The sequence below is a fragment of the Pan paniscus genome, chromosome 23, assembly GCF_029289425.2.
Source record: "Pan paniscus chromosome 23, NHGRI_mPanPan1-v2.0_pri, whole genome shotgun sequence".
Classification (NCBI taxonomy): Eukaryota; Metazoa; Chordata; class Mammalia; order Primates; family Hominidae; genus Pan; species Pan paniscus.
This window is the reverse complement of record NC_085927.1, coordinates 59,994,317-60,009,636: the sequence shown is the minus strand read 5'-3', so window position 1 is coordinate 60,009,636 and position 15,320 is coordinate 59,994,317. Positions and strand designations below refer to the sequence as shown.

Below are 15,320 nucleotides of genomic sequence, written 5' to 3'. Positions count from 1 at the left end.
CTTGCTTACTGTCTGTTCTCTCTCTCAAAATGCGAATTCTCTGAAGCAGTGTCCAGCACAGCAAGCACTGTAATAATCTGTTGAATTAACGTCAAGAAGGAAACAGCATCTTCTGACTCTCCCACAAGCAAATGAAAAATTTAGCATAATTCTTTCTTTTGCCACCTTTAGGTCAGAAGTTATAAATAAAGTTTTATGAGGACACAGCCGCACCTTTTGTTCAGGTACAGCTATGTCTGTTTTCAGCTACGTGGTACGACCACCCTGTGGGGAGGAGCTTTGAAGGAGACGGTGCTTGACCGGTTTGCTGATCTCATTAGATACTCTGTATCAGCCTTTTTGCACATTGTATTTTCTCTTTCAAAAAAGTTCTTTTGCTGTGGTCCTTAGGTTTTGTGATTGTGTTCACAGCAATTCTGACATGTCTGAGTGTGACTCTCTCAGCCTCAAGAGGACCTGACTTTGCCTCACTTGAGGTTTTTTATACCGGGAAATCCCTTGGCCTGGGCTCCGGATCCCTGCCCATCTTTATTACTCAGGGGACACCTTCTCTTCTCTGCCCCATCAACATCCGCAACATCAAACATTTCTGGTTTTCTTCCTCTTGAGCCATTTCCTGGCGACACCCCTGAGAGGGGCTTCCTGTTAGCAGGGTTGAGGGGCCTCCATGATTATAGGCGCCTTTCCCCAGAACTGAGCATTTCTCTGGCAGTACAGAGATTCTAAAATCCCAATAGACACCTATCAATTTCATCTTGGGGATCCCAGGGTTAACAACCAAGGTCAAGGCTGGGCACAGTGGTTCATGCCTATAATCCCAGCACTTTGGGAGGCCGAGGTGGGTGAATCACCTGAGGTCAAGAGTTCCAGACCAGCCTGACCAACATGGCGAAACCCCGTCTACTAAAAATACAAAAATTAGCCAGGTGTGGTGGCGCACAGCTGTAGTCCCAGCTACTTGGGAAGCTGAGGCAAGAGAATTGCTTGAATCCAGGAGGTGGAGGTTACAGTGAGCCAAGATCAGGCCACTGCACTCGAGCCTGGGCAACAAGAGCGAAACTCTGTCTCAAACAAAGAAAAAAAAAACAAAACCCACAAAAGGTCAGGCGCAGTGGCTCATGCCTGTAATCCCAGCACTCTGGGAGGCCGAGGCAGGCGGATCACAAGGTCAGGAGATTGAGACCATCCTGGCTAACACATTGAAACCCCGTCTCTACTAAAAATACAAAACATTAGCCAGGTGTGGTGGCGGGCACCTGTAGACCCAGCTATTCAGGAGGCTGAGGCAGGAGAATGGCATGAACCTGGAAGGCGGAGCTTGAAGTAAGCCAAGATTGTGCTACTGCACTCCGGCCTGGGAAACAGAGGAAGATTCCGTCTCAAAACAAAAACAAAAACACACATACACATAAAAACCAAGGCGAAAAAGAGTGAGACAGCAGCTTCCTCGTGGGCAGAGCTACCCCCCAGACCTCCCACCCCCCAGCTTAAAGCAGAAAACTTCTATTCATCTTCCAACAGGCAGTGCTGTGGGCTTGCAAATGGACTTCAGCTCAGAAGCCACTTCCCCGGGCAGCTTTTCCAATTCCTGCCCTACCACAATGTATGCACAGGTCTGTTTCTCCTGGGGAAGAAGAAACAGACCTGAGTATGGAGTCCAGCTCCGTCTTCACCACCATAGGCAGCAGGAGTAGAGTAAACCGCTGCTGAGTTCAGCTCAGTCAATGACATCCACATATTCTTTCTTTAGGGATAAAAACAAATCCTTTGATCAGCCAAAAACAAATGCAATAAAAAATGGATATATAAAGCCGGGAGTGGTGGCTCACGCCTGTAATCCCGGCACTTTGGGAGGCCAAGGCGGGCGGATCACGAGGTCAGGAGTTCAAGACCAGACTGGCCAACATGGTGAAACCCTGTCTCTACTAAAGATACAAAAAGTTAGCCTGCTGTGGTGGTGGGCACCTGTAGTCTCAGGAGGCTGAGGCAGGAGAATCGCCTGAACCCAGGAGGCGGAGGTTGCAGTAAGCTGAGATCGTGCCACTGCACTCCAGCCTGGGCGACAGGGTGAGACTCCATCTCAAAAAAAAGAAAGAAAGAAAGAAAGAAAAAGGATATATACTTTAGGAAACGTACAATGTCATCCCCAAGCCCTATTTTAAAACATCTAAAGTACTTTAAATAGTACCTCAGCATGCCTGTAACACTAACTTAGATCATAACACTATAATTATATGGAAGCAACAACTACCCAGAAATAACTGACTGCATTTAACAAATGAACACAAAACACATAAAAGCACAAGTTTAAACAGTGACCTGGCTGGGTGTGGTGGCTCATGCCTGTAATCCCAGCACTTTGGGAGGCCGAGGCAGGTGGATCACCTAAGGTCAAGAGTTCGAGACCAGCCCGGCCAACCTGATGAAACCCCATCTTTACTAAAAATACAAAAAATTAGCTGGGCATGGTGGTGCACACCTGTAATCCCAGCTACTCAGGAGGCTGAGGCAGGAGAATCAATCAAACCCAGGAAGCAGAGGTTGCAGTGAGCTGAGATCATACCACTGCACTCCAGCCTGGGCAACAGAGTGAGACTCCATCTCGAAAAACAAAAACAAAAACAAAAAAAACAAAACAGTGACCTGGTGCCCTCTCCCAAAGTCCACTCAATATCCAAGAGCCTCTGTGTGAAGCCAGCACCTGGAGAAGCTACTCTAATCCCGAAACCCTCTCAACAAACAAAGCATGCCCAAAACTGATCCCTTCAATGATGTGTGTAGCCATCACAAATCTAGAGACAGGGTTGTGTTCTGTCACCCAGGCTGGAGTGTAGTGGCTGGATCATAGCTCACTGCAGTCTCCAACTCCTGGGCTCAAGCGATTCTCCTGTCTCAGCCTGACAAAGTGCTGGGATTATAGGCATGAGCCACCGTGCCTGGTCCATAACAATTCTTTAAAAGACAAAACCTATTTTTCAATGTGGAACATAGACCCCTGAGCATACCTTCGCACACACTCTCCAGAGAGAAGTAGGTGGTCTGACTGATACAGCCTGCGCCCTCCACCAGGGAAGTCACACAGCCAATCAACACTCGGGGGCTGCAGTCTGAGGGACTCCCATGGTTTCTGCTGTCGTCTTCCCACTTATCAGAGACAGCTTCTACCTGTAAAACAAACACACCGCTCTAAACCATAATACAAGAACTACAAGAAAAGCAAACTACAGGCTGGCATGCCTGTCTGAGACCATTAGGGCTGCAAGTCCAAGATCAAGGCCCTGGCAGATTCCGGGTCTGGTGAGGGCCTTCTTCCTGGTATACCGTCGGTGTCTTCCTGCTGTGTCCTCACATGGCAGAAAGGGCAAAGGGGTTCTCTGGGGTATGTTTCATAAGGGCTCTGCCCTTGTGACCCAGTCACCCACCAAAGCCTCCTAATAAGATTGCACTGGGGTCAGGATTTCAACATACGTATTTTGGGGGACACCAACATTGAGTCTACAGCAATCCCTTATGAACACTGATGCAAAAATCCTCAATGAAATATTATCAAACCAAATGCAGCAGCATATTAAAAGGATTATACCCCATGACTAAGTGGGGTTTATCCCAGAATGCAAAAGTGTTTCAACATATGAAAATCAGTCAACATATTACATTGATAAGATGAGGGAAAAAATCACGATGATCTCAACTGATGCACAAAAAGCATTTGACAAAATCAACACTTTTTATGATGCAAACACTCAATAAACTAGGAATCGCAGGAAATCTCTTCAACACGAGAAAGGCCATAAACAAAAAACTCACAACAAACACCACACTCAATGGTGAAAGGCCGAAAGCTTTCCCCTAAGATCAGGAACCAGGCAAGGATGCCCATGCTTACTTCAAGACTTTCAAATTTCAATTATCTTTATTCACAGATGGTAGAATCTCATCTGTGGAAAACTCTGAAGATTCCACACACGTAAATGAAACAAAAAATGGTTAGAGCTAATAAATGAATCCGGCACAGGACACAAAGTCAACATACTAAAATCAGATTTCCATACATTTGCAATGAAAAATCCAAAAAGGAAATCAAGAAAAATGATCCAAAGAAAGGGAAAACAATTCCATTTATAACAGCACTGTTAGGTTAATAGGTTAATTCCTCAGAACACTTAGTAACCTAACTAAGGAGATGGAAGACACGTAAAATGACACTAATGAATGAATTAAATACCTCAATAAACAGCAAGACAACCATGTTCATAAATTGGAAAACCTAGTATTATTAAAATGACAATCTTAAGACTTAATTATTAAGATGACAATACTACTCAAAGTGATAAGTGATTATTAAGATGTTAATCTTAATACTTAATTATTATTAAGATGACAATCTTAGACTTAATTATTAAGATGACAATACTACCCAAAGTGATCTATTACACAAATTCAGGTTGGGTGTGGTAGCTCACGCCTGTAATTCCAGCACTTTTGGAGGTTGAGGCAGGTGGATCACTTGAGGTCAGGAGTTCAAGACCAGCCTGGTCAACATGGTGAAACCCCATCTCTACTAAAAATACAAAAAAAATTAGCTGGGTATAGTGGCAAGCACCTGCAGTCCCAGCTACTTGGGAGGCTGAGGCATGAGAATTGCTTGAACCAGGGAGGCGGAGGTTGCAATGAGTCAATATCACATCATTGCACTCCATCCTGGGTGACAGAGCAAGACTCTGTCTCAAACAAACAACAAAAAAACCCAACAAATTCAACGCAATCCCTATCAAAGTCCTATGGGTCTATTTTTATATAAATAGAAAAACTCATCTAAAATTCTAATGGAATCTCAAGGGACCATGAATAGGCAAAATGGTCTTGAAAAGGAGTAACAAAATTGAAGGTTTCATACCTCCTGATTTCAAAACTTCCTACAAAGTTACAGTCATCAAACTAGTGTGGCACCAGTGTAAGGACAGAAATATAAACCAATGGAATAGTAAAGAGAGCCCAGAAATAAACCCTTGCATGTGCAGTCAATTGATTTTTGACAAGGACCATTCAATAAACTGCAATTGTGCAGTCTCAAAAAAAAATAGTGCTGGGAAAATAACCATGGGCAAAATAATAAAGTTAGACTCTCGTTTTACACCAAACACAAAAATTAACTCAAAATGGATTAAAGAGGCCAGGCGTGGTGGCTTACCCCTATAATCTCAGCATTTGGAAAGGCGTGGGATGGGCGGATCACTTGAGCCCAGGAGTTCGAGACCAGCCTGGGCAACATAGGGAGGCCCCATCTCTACAAAAAATACAAAAATTGGGTGAGGCGGCACACACCTGTAGTCCCAGCTGCTCAGGTGGCTAAGGTGGAAGGATCACTTCAGCCTGGGAGGTTGAGGCTGCAGTGAGCTGTGACTGTGCTGAGCACTCCAGCCTGGGCAACAAAGTGAGATCCTGTCTCAAAAAAATTTTTTTAATGAATCAAAGACTTTAATTTAAAAGCAAAAACTATAAAACTCTTGGTAGAAAAAAATCTTCATAATCTTGGATTAGTCAATGGTATCTTGAATGTGACACCAGAAGTACATGCAATAAAAGAGACAGATTAGACTTCCACCAAAATTTAAAACATCTGTGCATCAAAGGATACCATGAAGAAAGTGAAAAGACAATTGATAAAATGAGAGAAAGTATTTGCAAATCACGTATGTGATGAGAGATTAATATCCAGAATATATAAAGAATTCCTACTACAAGAAAACAACCTAATTTCAAAACGGGCAAAGGATTTGAGTAGATATTTCTCCAAAGAAGATATATAGATGGCCAATAAGCACATGAAAAGATGCCCTCACAAATCATTAGGGAAATGCAAATCAAAACCACAGTGAGATACTAGACTACCTCACAACTACGAGGAATAGCTATTGTCAAAAGAAAAAAAAAAGAAAAAGAAAATAGAGAGTGTTGGCAAGGATACAGAAAAAGTGGCAGCCTCATGCACTGTTGGTGGGAACATATAACGGTGCAGCTGCTGTGGAAAACATCTGGTTCCTCACAAAGTTAAACCTAGACTTACCATACAGCCCAGCAATTCTCTTCCTAGGCGTAGCCCCAAAAGAACTGAACAAGGACTCAGACAGACTTGTTCATGGCAGCACAATTCACAACAACCAAAAAGTAGAAACAACCCAAGTGTCCATCAACAGATGAATGGAGAAACAAAATGTGATTTATTCACACAATGGAATATTCAGCCATAAAAAAGGAATTAACTTTTGATACATGCTACATGGGCAAATCTTGAAAACAGAAGTCAAATAGCCAGACACATGATTCCGCTTATATGAGGGATTTAGAATGGGCAAATTCATAGAGACATAAAGTAGAACACTGAATAACTGTTTAATGGGTACAGAGTGTCTACTGGGATGCTGAAAAAGTTCTGAAGACAGATTGTGGTGATGGCTGCGCAACAATGTGAACGTGCTTAATGCCACTGAACCGTACATTTCAATATGGTTAAAATGGTATATTACGCATATTTTACCACAAGAAAAATATCTAAATAAAAAATAAATCCAGAAGTACATTCAGGTTTATACCAAATGGGGATCATTCCCATCAAGTGAGAACGGCTCACAACACAGAAACTGTATTTTCCACCATATTAATAGCAAAGGGACAGAAACTATGGGATCATTTGGAAGATACTGAAAAGTACTTGAAAAATCCATTACTAATTTATAAAAGCAAGATTGTGAGTAGAGATGAACCCTCTTCACCATAACAAAAAAGGTCCTGCATTCCTTACAAGATGGAACAAGTGAAGGGCAGCTGACCACCAAGAGGGCTGGGATTTGCTGGACACCCAGGGGCCAGTTTTTCCACATTGTCACATTTCTGAGATCAGAATGAGTCTCACAACCTACGTTTCCATTTTAAATTTTCATTATCAAATTAATGGTGTATCTTAAAATCAACGGGAATTTGGTATGAGAACCTGCTTTGGAAGGCCGTGTGTGAGTACACGACCACAGCTCAGAGAACGAGGTAAACATCATCTCCACAGGTTCTGGGTTCCAGATCCTCTTTCAAAGATTCTGAACCTAGAGTACTCCTTTAAATACACACAAAAACATGAGGACTATCGTATAATTTCAAGTTCAAAAGGAAATCTTTGGAGGAAAAAATATAATTAAATAATTGGGAGAGGAAAATAGGGTAGTGTGAATGAGCCAGTTGTACATCTCTGATGATGGAAGTCCATAAATACTAACATTGGTGAATTAATAAAAGATACAAGCATATTGCTTAAGTGACTCAACTATCTACCAGATAAGGTAGAAACAGAAACCCAGAAGAGCATCAGGTCTGCAGCATGAAAGTGCAGGTGGGGAACGTGGAGGGAGGCTCTTCTACTTTGCATTCACAGTCTCTAAGCCAGAGCTGACAGAAATGTTCTCTATGTGTGCTGCCCAATTTGGTAGTCACTAGGCTTCAGTTAGCACTTGAAATGTGGCCAGGGAAACTGAGGAAACACTTTTATTTATTTATTTTTAAGAGACAGGGTCTCTATGTGCCCAGGCTGGTCTCGAACTCCCGCCTCAGCCTCCCGAGTGCTGGGACTCCAGGTTTATGCCACCGCGCCTGGCTGTAACTTGCATTTAGTTTTAATAAATCGAAACTGCTGCACATGAGTGGTGGCTACCATATTGAATGATGGAATTCTAGACTTTGAATTATTTTATTGGGTATGCTTTTTTTTTAATTTGAGAAAGATGATACTAAGCATTAGATGGTACTAACTATAATAGTATAATAAAGTACATCTCAAGTATTTTTAAAAAGTAGTTAATAGCTCAATACGTTTGCCAGATTCCAAATTACATTTAAAAATCGCTGGGCGTGGTGGCTCATGCCTGTAATCCCGGCACTTTGGGAGGCCGAGGTGGTGGATCATGAGGTCAGGAGATCGAGACCATCCTGGCTAACACAGTGAAACCCCATCTCTACTAAAAATACAAAAAATTAGCTGGGCGTGGTGGCAGGCGCCTGTAGTCTCAGCTACTCTGGAGGCTGAGGCAGGAGAATGGTGTGAACCCAGAAGATGGAGCTTGCAGTGAGCCAAGATCACGCCACTGCACTCCAGCCTGGGTGACAGAGCGAGACTCCATCTCAAAAAAAAAAAAAAAAAAAAAAAAACGAAAGCTTTCCCATACAGGAAGAAAAAAATTTGAAAATACAGTGGAAAATGATGTTAATAGAACAGATAAAAACTCCTGAAAATAAATTTAATAAGAAATTTACAGGACCTAAAAGAAGAAAACTATTGAACTATAAAAAGAATACAAAGGAAGGCTTAAATAAATGGACAGACATATGGAAAAGACTCCATATGACCCAAATATCAATTATTCTAAATGAAATCCATAAACTCAGTGCCATCCAAAGCAAATCTGGGCAGAGGGGGAGAAACAAGATTCCAAACTCATCCAGAACATGTGAAGAGCCAGAAAAATACCATATGCTAATAAGAGCAAAGAAGGGAAACCTGTTCACCACCTATCACAGCAACCATGCCATGGGGCCCCCTTACAAGCAGCAGGACCACATCACATGCAGGTGGGATTCTGATACATGATTAAGGAATTTTCCAAATCAGCAGGGAAAAAGTGAGCTACTCAGATGACTGGCTAGCCATTAGGAAAGCAATGTCTGGTTCCTTCTCTCAGTCTGTGCACCAAAATAAATTCCAGGCAGGTCAAATATTTAAATATCAACAAACAGGCCAGGCATGGTGGCTCATGCCTGTAATCCCAACACTTTGGGAGGCCAAGGTGGAAGGACCACTCGAGGCCAGGAGTTTCAGATCAGCCTACGCAACACAGTGAGACGCCATTTCTACAAAAAAATTTTAAAAATTAGTCAGGTATGATGGTGTACACCTGTGGTCCCAGTTACTCAGGAGGCTGAGGTGGAAGAATCGCTTGAGCTCAGGAGTTCCAGGCTGCAGTGAACTATAATCGCACTACTATACACCAGCCTGGGCGACAGTGCAAAGCTCTGTCTCAAAAATTAAAAAAAAAAAAAAAATTTTAATTGTCAATACACAATTTTCAGAGTAAAATTTGAATATTAGGAATAAGAAGTGGAATAAGCCTCCCTAAGGCTTCTTACAGCATCCAAAAGCTACATGGAAAAGAGGCACACTTAACTACAAAAAATGAAACTATAAAACACAGTCAAAGATGATCCTGGGGAAAATATTCCTAACACTTTCATATAATAATTTTCCTTAAAAAGCTTTGATTTCCCTAATATATAAGCTTTAACAAAAGAAACAGCTGAACTCAACAAAAATGTGGACAAAGGACCCAAAAATAATTCATAGAAAAAACATCAGGCCGGGCGCGGTGGCTCACACCTGTAATCCTAGCACTTTGGGAGGCTGAGGTGGGCAGATCACGAAGTCAGGAGCTCCAGACCATCCTGGCTAACACGGTGAAACCCCGTCTCTACTAAAAATACAAAAAAATTAACTGGGTGTGGTGGTGGGTGCCTGTAGTCCCAGCTACTCAGGAGGCTGAGGCAGGAGAATGGCTTGAACCCAGGAGGCGGAGCTTGCAGTGAGCTGAGATTGCGTCACTGCACTCCAGCCTGGGCGACAGAGACTCCGTCTCAGAAAAAAACAAAAAGAAAAAGAAAAAGAAAAAGAAAAGTTACCATACTTAAGGCTTAAGTGCAAATTAAGTGCGGTCTCTCATTCAGCTCCTAAGAGTATAAATTTGTATATTATTGATGTTACTTTGGTGATAACCATTAAATTGTTGAAAAAGCAAGAAAATAATGGATATATAATTGCTATGTTCTCCACAGCATAAATTCATAGTCAAACTTTACTTTCTAAAGTATACATCTATGTTGTTTGAATGATTCACAAAGACTGCTGTTTGTTTATTTATCGAGACAGGGTCTTGCTCTGTCATCCAGGCTGGAGTGTGGTAGTGCAATCATAATTCATTGCAGCCTTGACCTTCTGGGCTCAAGCGATCCTCCCGCCTCAGCCTCCCATGTAGCTGGGACTACAGGTATGTGCCAAGACACCAGGCTAACTTTTGTGGGGTTTTTTTTTTGCAGACACGAGGTTTCACCATGCTGCCCAGGCTGGTCTCTCAACACCTGAGCTCAAGTGATCTGCCTGTCTCAGCCTTCCAAAGTGCTGGGATTACAGGCGTGAGCCACTGTACCCAGTCTATTTTTTAAAACATAAATCATAAAGAGCAAAAGCATCCCCTTGAAGGTACATTCCACTCTTTCTCCCTTGGCCGGGTCATGTCTGATAGATTAAACACAAGGAAAACAACACAAAGTCCCGTGGCGAAGAAAAACTGTTCCCAAATGAACTCAAACCTTACCCTGATTGCTTTCAGTCCATTGGACACCTTATTTTCTTCCACAACTGCAATCACTTCCTGTCCAACATTCAGAAGCACTCTGCTAGTCACAGCATCACTGGAGAAGTAGATCAAATCATCAATCATGCCATAATCGCTGCAGTACCTTGTCACGACACCCCGTACAGTTTTCAGCTTAGTGTCACCTGAGGTAGGTAAACAAAGAAGTTATCTTGGCCATAAAAGCAAGCGCACGCTACAGTGAACCCCACCAGAGAAAGGCAGAGTGCAAAAGCCTCCTTTTTTTGCAGTTCGGAGGCACTGACTCCGAACGGGCTGACTTGAGACAGAGAGAATCCCATCAGAGAGTGCTGTGTCTGGAACGTGGGGTTTGGAAGCAGACAGCCCAGTTTCCTCAGAAGGGCACAGGTAGTGGTTGTGGAGGTGACAGCCCTGACTCCACAACAGACTGCATGGGGTTGACTCCTAGCTCTTCTACTGCCATTGGTGTAACCCTGGACTAGGTCCTTAAGTACTCTGGGCCTGTTGCCATCTGTAAGATGGAGACTAATCGTCACTACCCAAGAGAGCTGCTGAAGGGTTAAGTGGCAGAACACACGTGCATGTATGGACCTCTGCGTGGCTGACACGAGTTAAGTGCTATGTAAATGGCCACTTATATCAGCATCTGGGAGTCATTAGCATGCACGGTTTTATTAGTACTATCGATTATCTTTTTATTACCATCAGCAGCAGCCTCAGAAGACTGGAGAATCTCAACAAACATGGTGCTGGAAAAGGTTTGGGGCCGGGCAGACAAGTCTGGCCCAGGAGCAGCGCACACCCTCAGCCGTCTGGCCACTGCTGCAGCCACGGTCCTGAGTCCTGAACGCGCCTTTACTGCAGCTTCCCAGCCACGGGAGGAACCTGGGGCGACGGTTACAGTACAGGCATGGGATCTGAGCGCTGCCAAGAGCTGGAGCTCCAGCTACCGCTGAGCGCGTGTTCTACCGAAGAGATCCACGGAGCAAGGGCTCCAGGTAACCCAGCCGGCCCCCCGGGCATCGGCCCTCGTGGATCCAGAGGCCCTGAACACGCTGCCTGCAGCAGGAAGCTCCCCTCCTGAAGCCTGTTCCTGTCTTTTCTCACAGAAGGCAATTAGGGACCCACTACTGTGGATTCCATTCCCACATAAGGAAACATCGGGAGAAGCCATCAGAACCTCGGGAGAGGTCGGGCGTGGTGGCTCAAGCCTGTAATCCCAGCACTTTGGGAGGCCAAGGTGGGTGGGTCACCTGAGATCAGGAGTTCGAGACCAGCCTGACCAACATGGCGAACCCCCCCTCGACTAAAAATACAAAAATTAGCCGGTTGTGGTGGCGGGTGCCTATAATCCCAGCTACTCGGGAGGCTGAGGCAGGAGAAACACTTGAACCCAGAAGGCGGAGGTTGCGGTGAGCCGAGATTGCGCCACTGCACTCCAGCCTGGGCAACAAGAGCGAAACTCCGTCACACACTCACACACACACACACACACACACACACACACACAAACACCTCAGGAGAAGGAACGGTGAGGGCATCCAGGCGCATCCCGGGCTTTAGAAAGATGGGCTCGAAAACCAGACAAGGAAATGGCACGCCTTGGCGCAGCGCGTTCTGAAAGGACAGGCCAAGTCTGCGGGGCCGCGTTTTTCGGGGCTTTCTAGACACACAACCGCCAATGACGCTGCGGACAGGGAGGAACGACGTGGAGAGACAACTTGGCAGCTGCTCGGCGTAAACACACAAAGTGAGGGCGGGAAGAGGGGCTGGTGTCACCGGAGAGACCTCACAGAGGACGGGCGCCCAGAGCGGCGGGATGCTGTGGGGTCGGAAGCCTCCGGAGGTGAACGGGGATCCCCGCCAGCGGAGATGAGGAAAGGCCGGGCCCAGCGTTGCCTGCCGGCCCGCACTGCACTCAAAGACCTATGGGCGCGGCTCCCTCGTGGCCGACACGCGAGGGCCCGGGACCCGCCTCCCAGCCGCCTCCCGCGAGCCACCTTCCGCGAGCTCGGGCTCCAGCCGCCCGGCTTCCTCCCTAGGGGTGTCCGCCGTCCTCCAGAAGAAGGCCACCAGCTTGGCTGCGAGGCTCAGCATGGCCCTCGCCCGGCCTAGGCCACCGTCACCGCCGCTGCCGCCGCCCGCACGCGCCCTCGCCGCTCCCGCCGCCCGCCACCAATGGGGTCGCCGCGCCTGGGCATGCGCCTTGGGGTCGTTGCGCGAGCCGGGACCCGTAGCGGTCAGAGGTCGGCGGTTGGCGCCTGGCGGCTCCTGACAAGGCGAGGTGCCTGGTGGGAGTGACGTCATGCCGAGCGCGCAAGGCGGTGTAACCGCCGGGTGGGCGGGGCTTCGAGCGGGCGGGCGGGGCCTCGCGTGGGTGGGCGGAGCTTCGAGCGGGTCCGCCTTCTTGCCGCCCACACATTAGGGAAAAGTGCGCTTTCACCACCCAGAGTGATGTTAGGAGTCGTTTTTTGTTGGTGTTCTTTATCAAGTTGAGGAAGTTCCCTCTATTCCTGTTTTTCCAAGAGTTCTTATGAGTGGGTGTGAAATTTTCTGCAACGCTTTTCTGCATGTATTCAAATGATCCTGTAGCTTTTTATTTCAGCCTATAGGGAATTACATTGTTTGGCTCTCCTTGGAAAACTCACTTGGTCACGATTCGTTATCCTTTTGGTGTATTGCCTGACTCAGCTTGGTAACGCTTTGTCCAAGGTTGGGGACGGTGCTGGTGAAGCAGATTGCTCTGTGGCCGACCTCCCGTTTTCTGTGTCTGTCTGGTTTGGGGTCGGTTTAAGCTGGGCCTGCAGTGACCTGGGAGTAGGATGGGGTAACTTATTCCCTAAAAATTGTGGTAGTATTCGCTGGGGAACCCATTTGGGCTTCGAGATTTCTTTGTGGGAAGGTTTTTAATGAGAAATTCACTTCTGCATCAGCTAGAGGGCTATTCAAGTTATCAAGGTAATATTGAATAAACTTTGGTAATTCTTTAAAGGAATTTGTCCATTTCATCCAATTATTAGATGTCAGATTATTGGCATAAAGTTGTTCAGCATATTTCCTTATTATCCTTTTAACGTCTGTATGGTCCATAATGATGAGCCATCTTTCATTCTTGACATAGGTAATTTATCTCATCCCTCTCATTTTCCTTGATCAGTCTATATTTATCAATTTTATTGAGTTTTTTTAAAAAAATCATCCCTTGATTTCATTGATTTTTCTCTATTTTAAAAATATCTTTACACTTTGCGAGGCCAAGGTGAGCAGATCACTTGAGGTCAGGAGTTCAAGACCAGCCTGGTCAACCTGCGAAAATCCTGTCTCTACAAAAAAATACAAAAAAAATTAGCCAGGCATGGTGGCGCTTGCCTGTAATCCCAACTACTTGGGAGGCTGAAGCAGAAGAATCACTTGAACCCAGGAGGTGGAGGTTGCAGTGAGCTGAGATCACACCACTACACTCCAGCCTGGGAGACAGAGCAAGACTCTGCCTCAAAACAAAAACAAAAACAAAATATGTATATATATCTTTACTATTCCAGTGCTTTCTGTTTTTTATTATTTCTTTTTTTTTTTTTTTTTGAGATGGAGTCCTGCTCCGTCGCCCAGGCTGGAATGCAGTGGCATGATCTTAGCTCACTGTAGCCTCCACCTCCCGGGTTCAAGTGATTCTCCTGCCTCAGCCTCCAGAGCAGCTGGGATTACAGGCGTGCGCCACCACGCTGGCTTTTTTTTTTTTTTTTTGGTATTTTTAGTAGCGACAGGGTTTTACCATGTTGGTCAGGCTGGTCTCGAACTTCTGACCGCAGGTGATCCACCCGCCTTGGCCTCCCAAGTGCTGGGATTACAGGTGTGAGCCACCGCGCCCAGCCCCGACTTATTTTTGATTGACATAGCTTTATTTTCCTAGGTCAGATCTGTCAGTCTGATGACAGCCTGGACCTTGCCTGTCCATGGATGCAGAGTGTACCGATAGTTCTTGCTGTGGGAGGGGAGAGAGTGGCGCACTCCCTAGCATTTCAAATCCCCACTAAGCCTGTGTCTTGGGCTGGGTGCTGGAACACATACAGGAGCCAGCAGGGTCCCAGGGACCTACTGGTTGGTGGGAGATTAGCTTGGAAACAAAAGCGAACTGCATGAGGGCTGGTGGCTCATGGGCTCCCTGCCAGGGTGGCTCGCAGCGGGTGCTGTGCCTGCAGGGCTGCCCCTCAGCTCCCCAGCTCGGGCCACTCCCTGGGATTCTGGACTCAGTAGACCCGGCAGATGCCCACAGACATCTCGGCCTCATCATGTCCAGAATGGAACTCCAGATCCTCGCTCCACACCTGCTCCACCCTGGTCTTCTCATCTCTGTCCTCACTGCTCACACAGAACTCAGCAACGTCGCCCTGACAGCAGATTGCGTCCGCTCTTCAAACCCTGTTCAGAGCCTAGTCCCTCCTCACCACTTGCCCACTGCCACCTCAATGCCAGGGAGCACCTGCTCCTCCCACCCCCCAGCCTGCTCTCCACCCAGTGAGTGACCGGATGCTGCTCTGCCCAGACCCCTCCAGCAGGTCTGTCTCAGAGTTGAAGCAGAGTCGTCTCCATACCCACAGGTGCTGGCACCTGGCTGTCCTACCTGTATCCCCCTTTCATGGTCCTCGCCTGCCCTCCCCCACCTGTGGCCTTTGCTTCAACTCTGCCAGCCTCCCCTCCCTGCCTCCTTCTCACTGAGGCCTGCCCTGGCCCCTGCAAACAGCAGCCCCTCATTTCTCTCCCCTGACTTCTTTTCCCTCATAGAGGAAATCATGTGTGTCACTGGATGCATTAGTCTGTTCTCACGCTGCTATAAGGACATACCCAAGACTGGGTAATTTTAGACTCAAGTCCTTATAAAGGAAAGAGCTTTAA

At 46.2% G+C, this 15,320-nt stretch overlaps 1 protein-coding gene across 4 annotated transcripts in view; it reads right to left on the bottom strand.

The window, feature by feature from the left end:
* Positions 1-12,659, bottom strand: part of MOV10L1 (Mov10 like RNA helicase 1) — a 70,984-nt gene extending 58,325 nt beyond the window's left edge. The window contains exons 1-3 of one of the 4 annotated variants that reach the window (XM_055105748.2): positions 11,941-12,659; positions 10,407-10,591; positions 3,006-3,165 (exon numbers count right to left, since the gene is read on the bottom strand). In XM_055105748.2, coding sequence (XP_054961723.1) covers positions 3,006-3,165; positions 10,407-10,591; positions 11,941-11,968 — 373 coding nt within the window. In that variant the 5' untranslated portion in view covers positions 11,969-12,659. The remainder of the gene's footprint in view (positions 1-3,005; positions 3,166-10,406; positions 10,592-11,940) is intronic. The other 3 variants (XM_055105746.2, XM_055105747.2, XM_003811031.5) reach the window with 3 other exon arrangements.
* Positions 12,660-15,320: the final 2,661 nt, after the last annotated feature.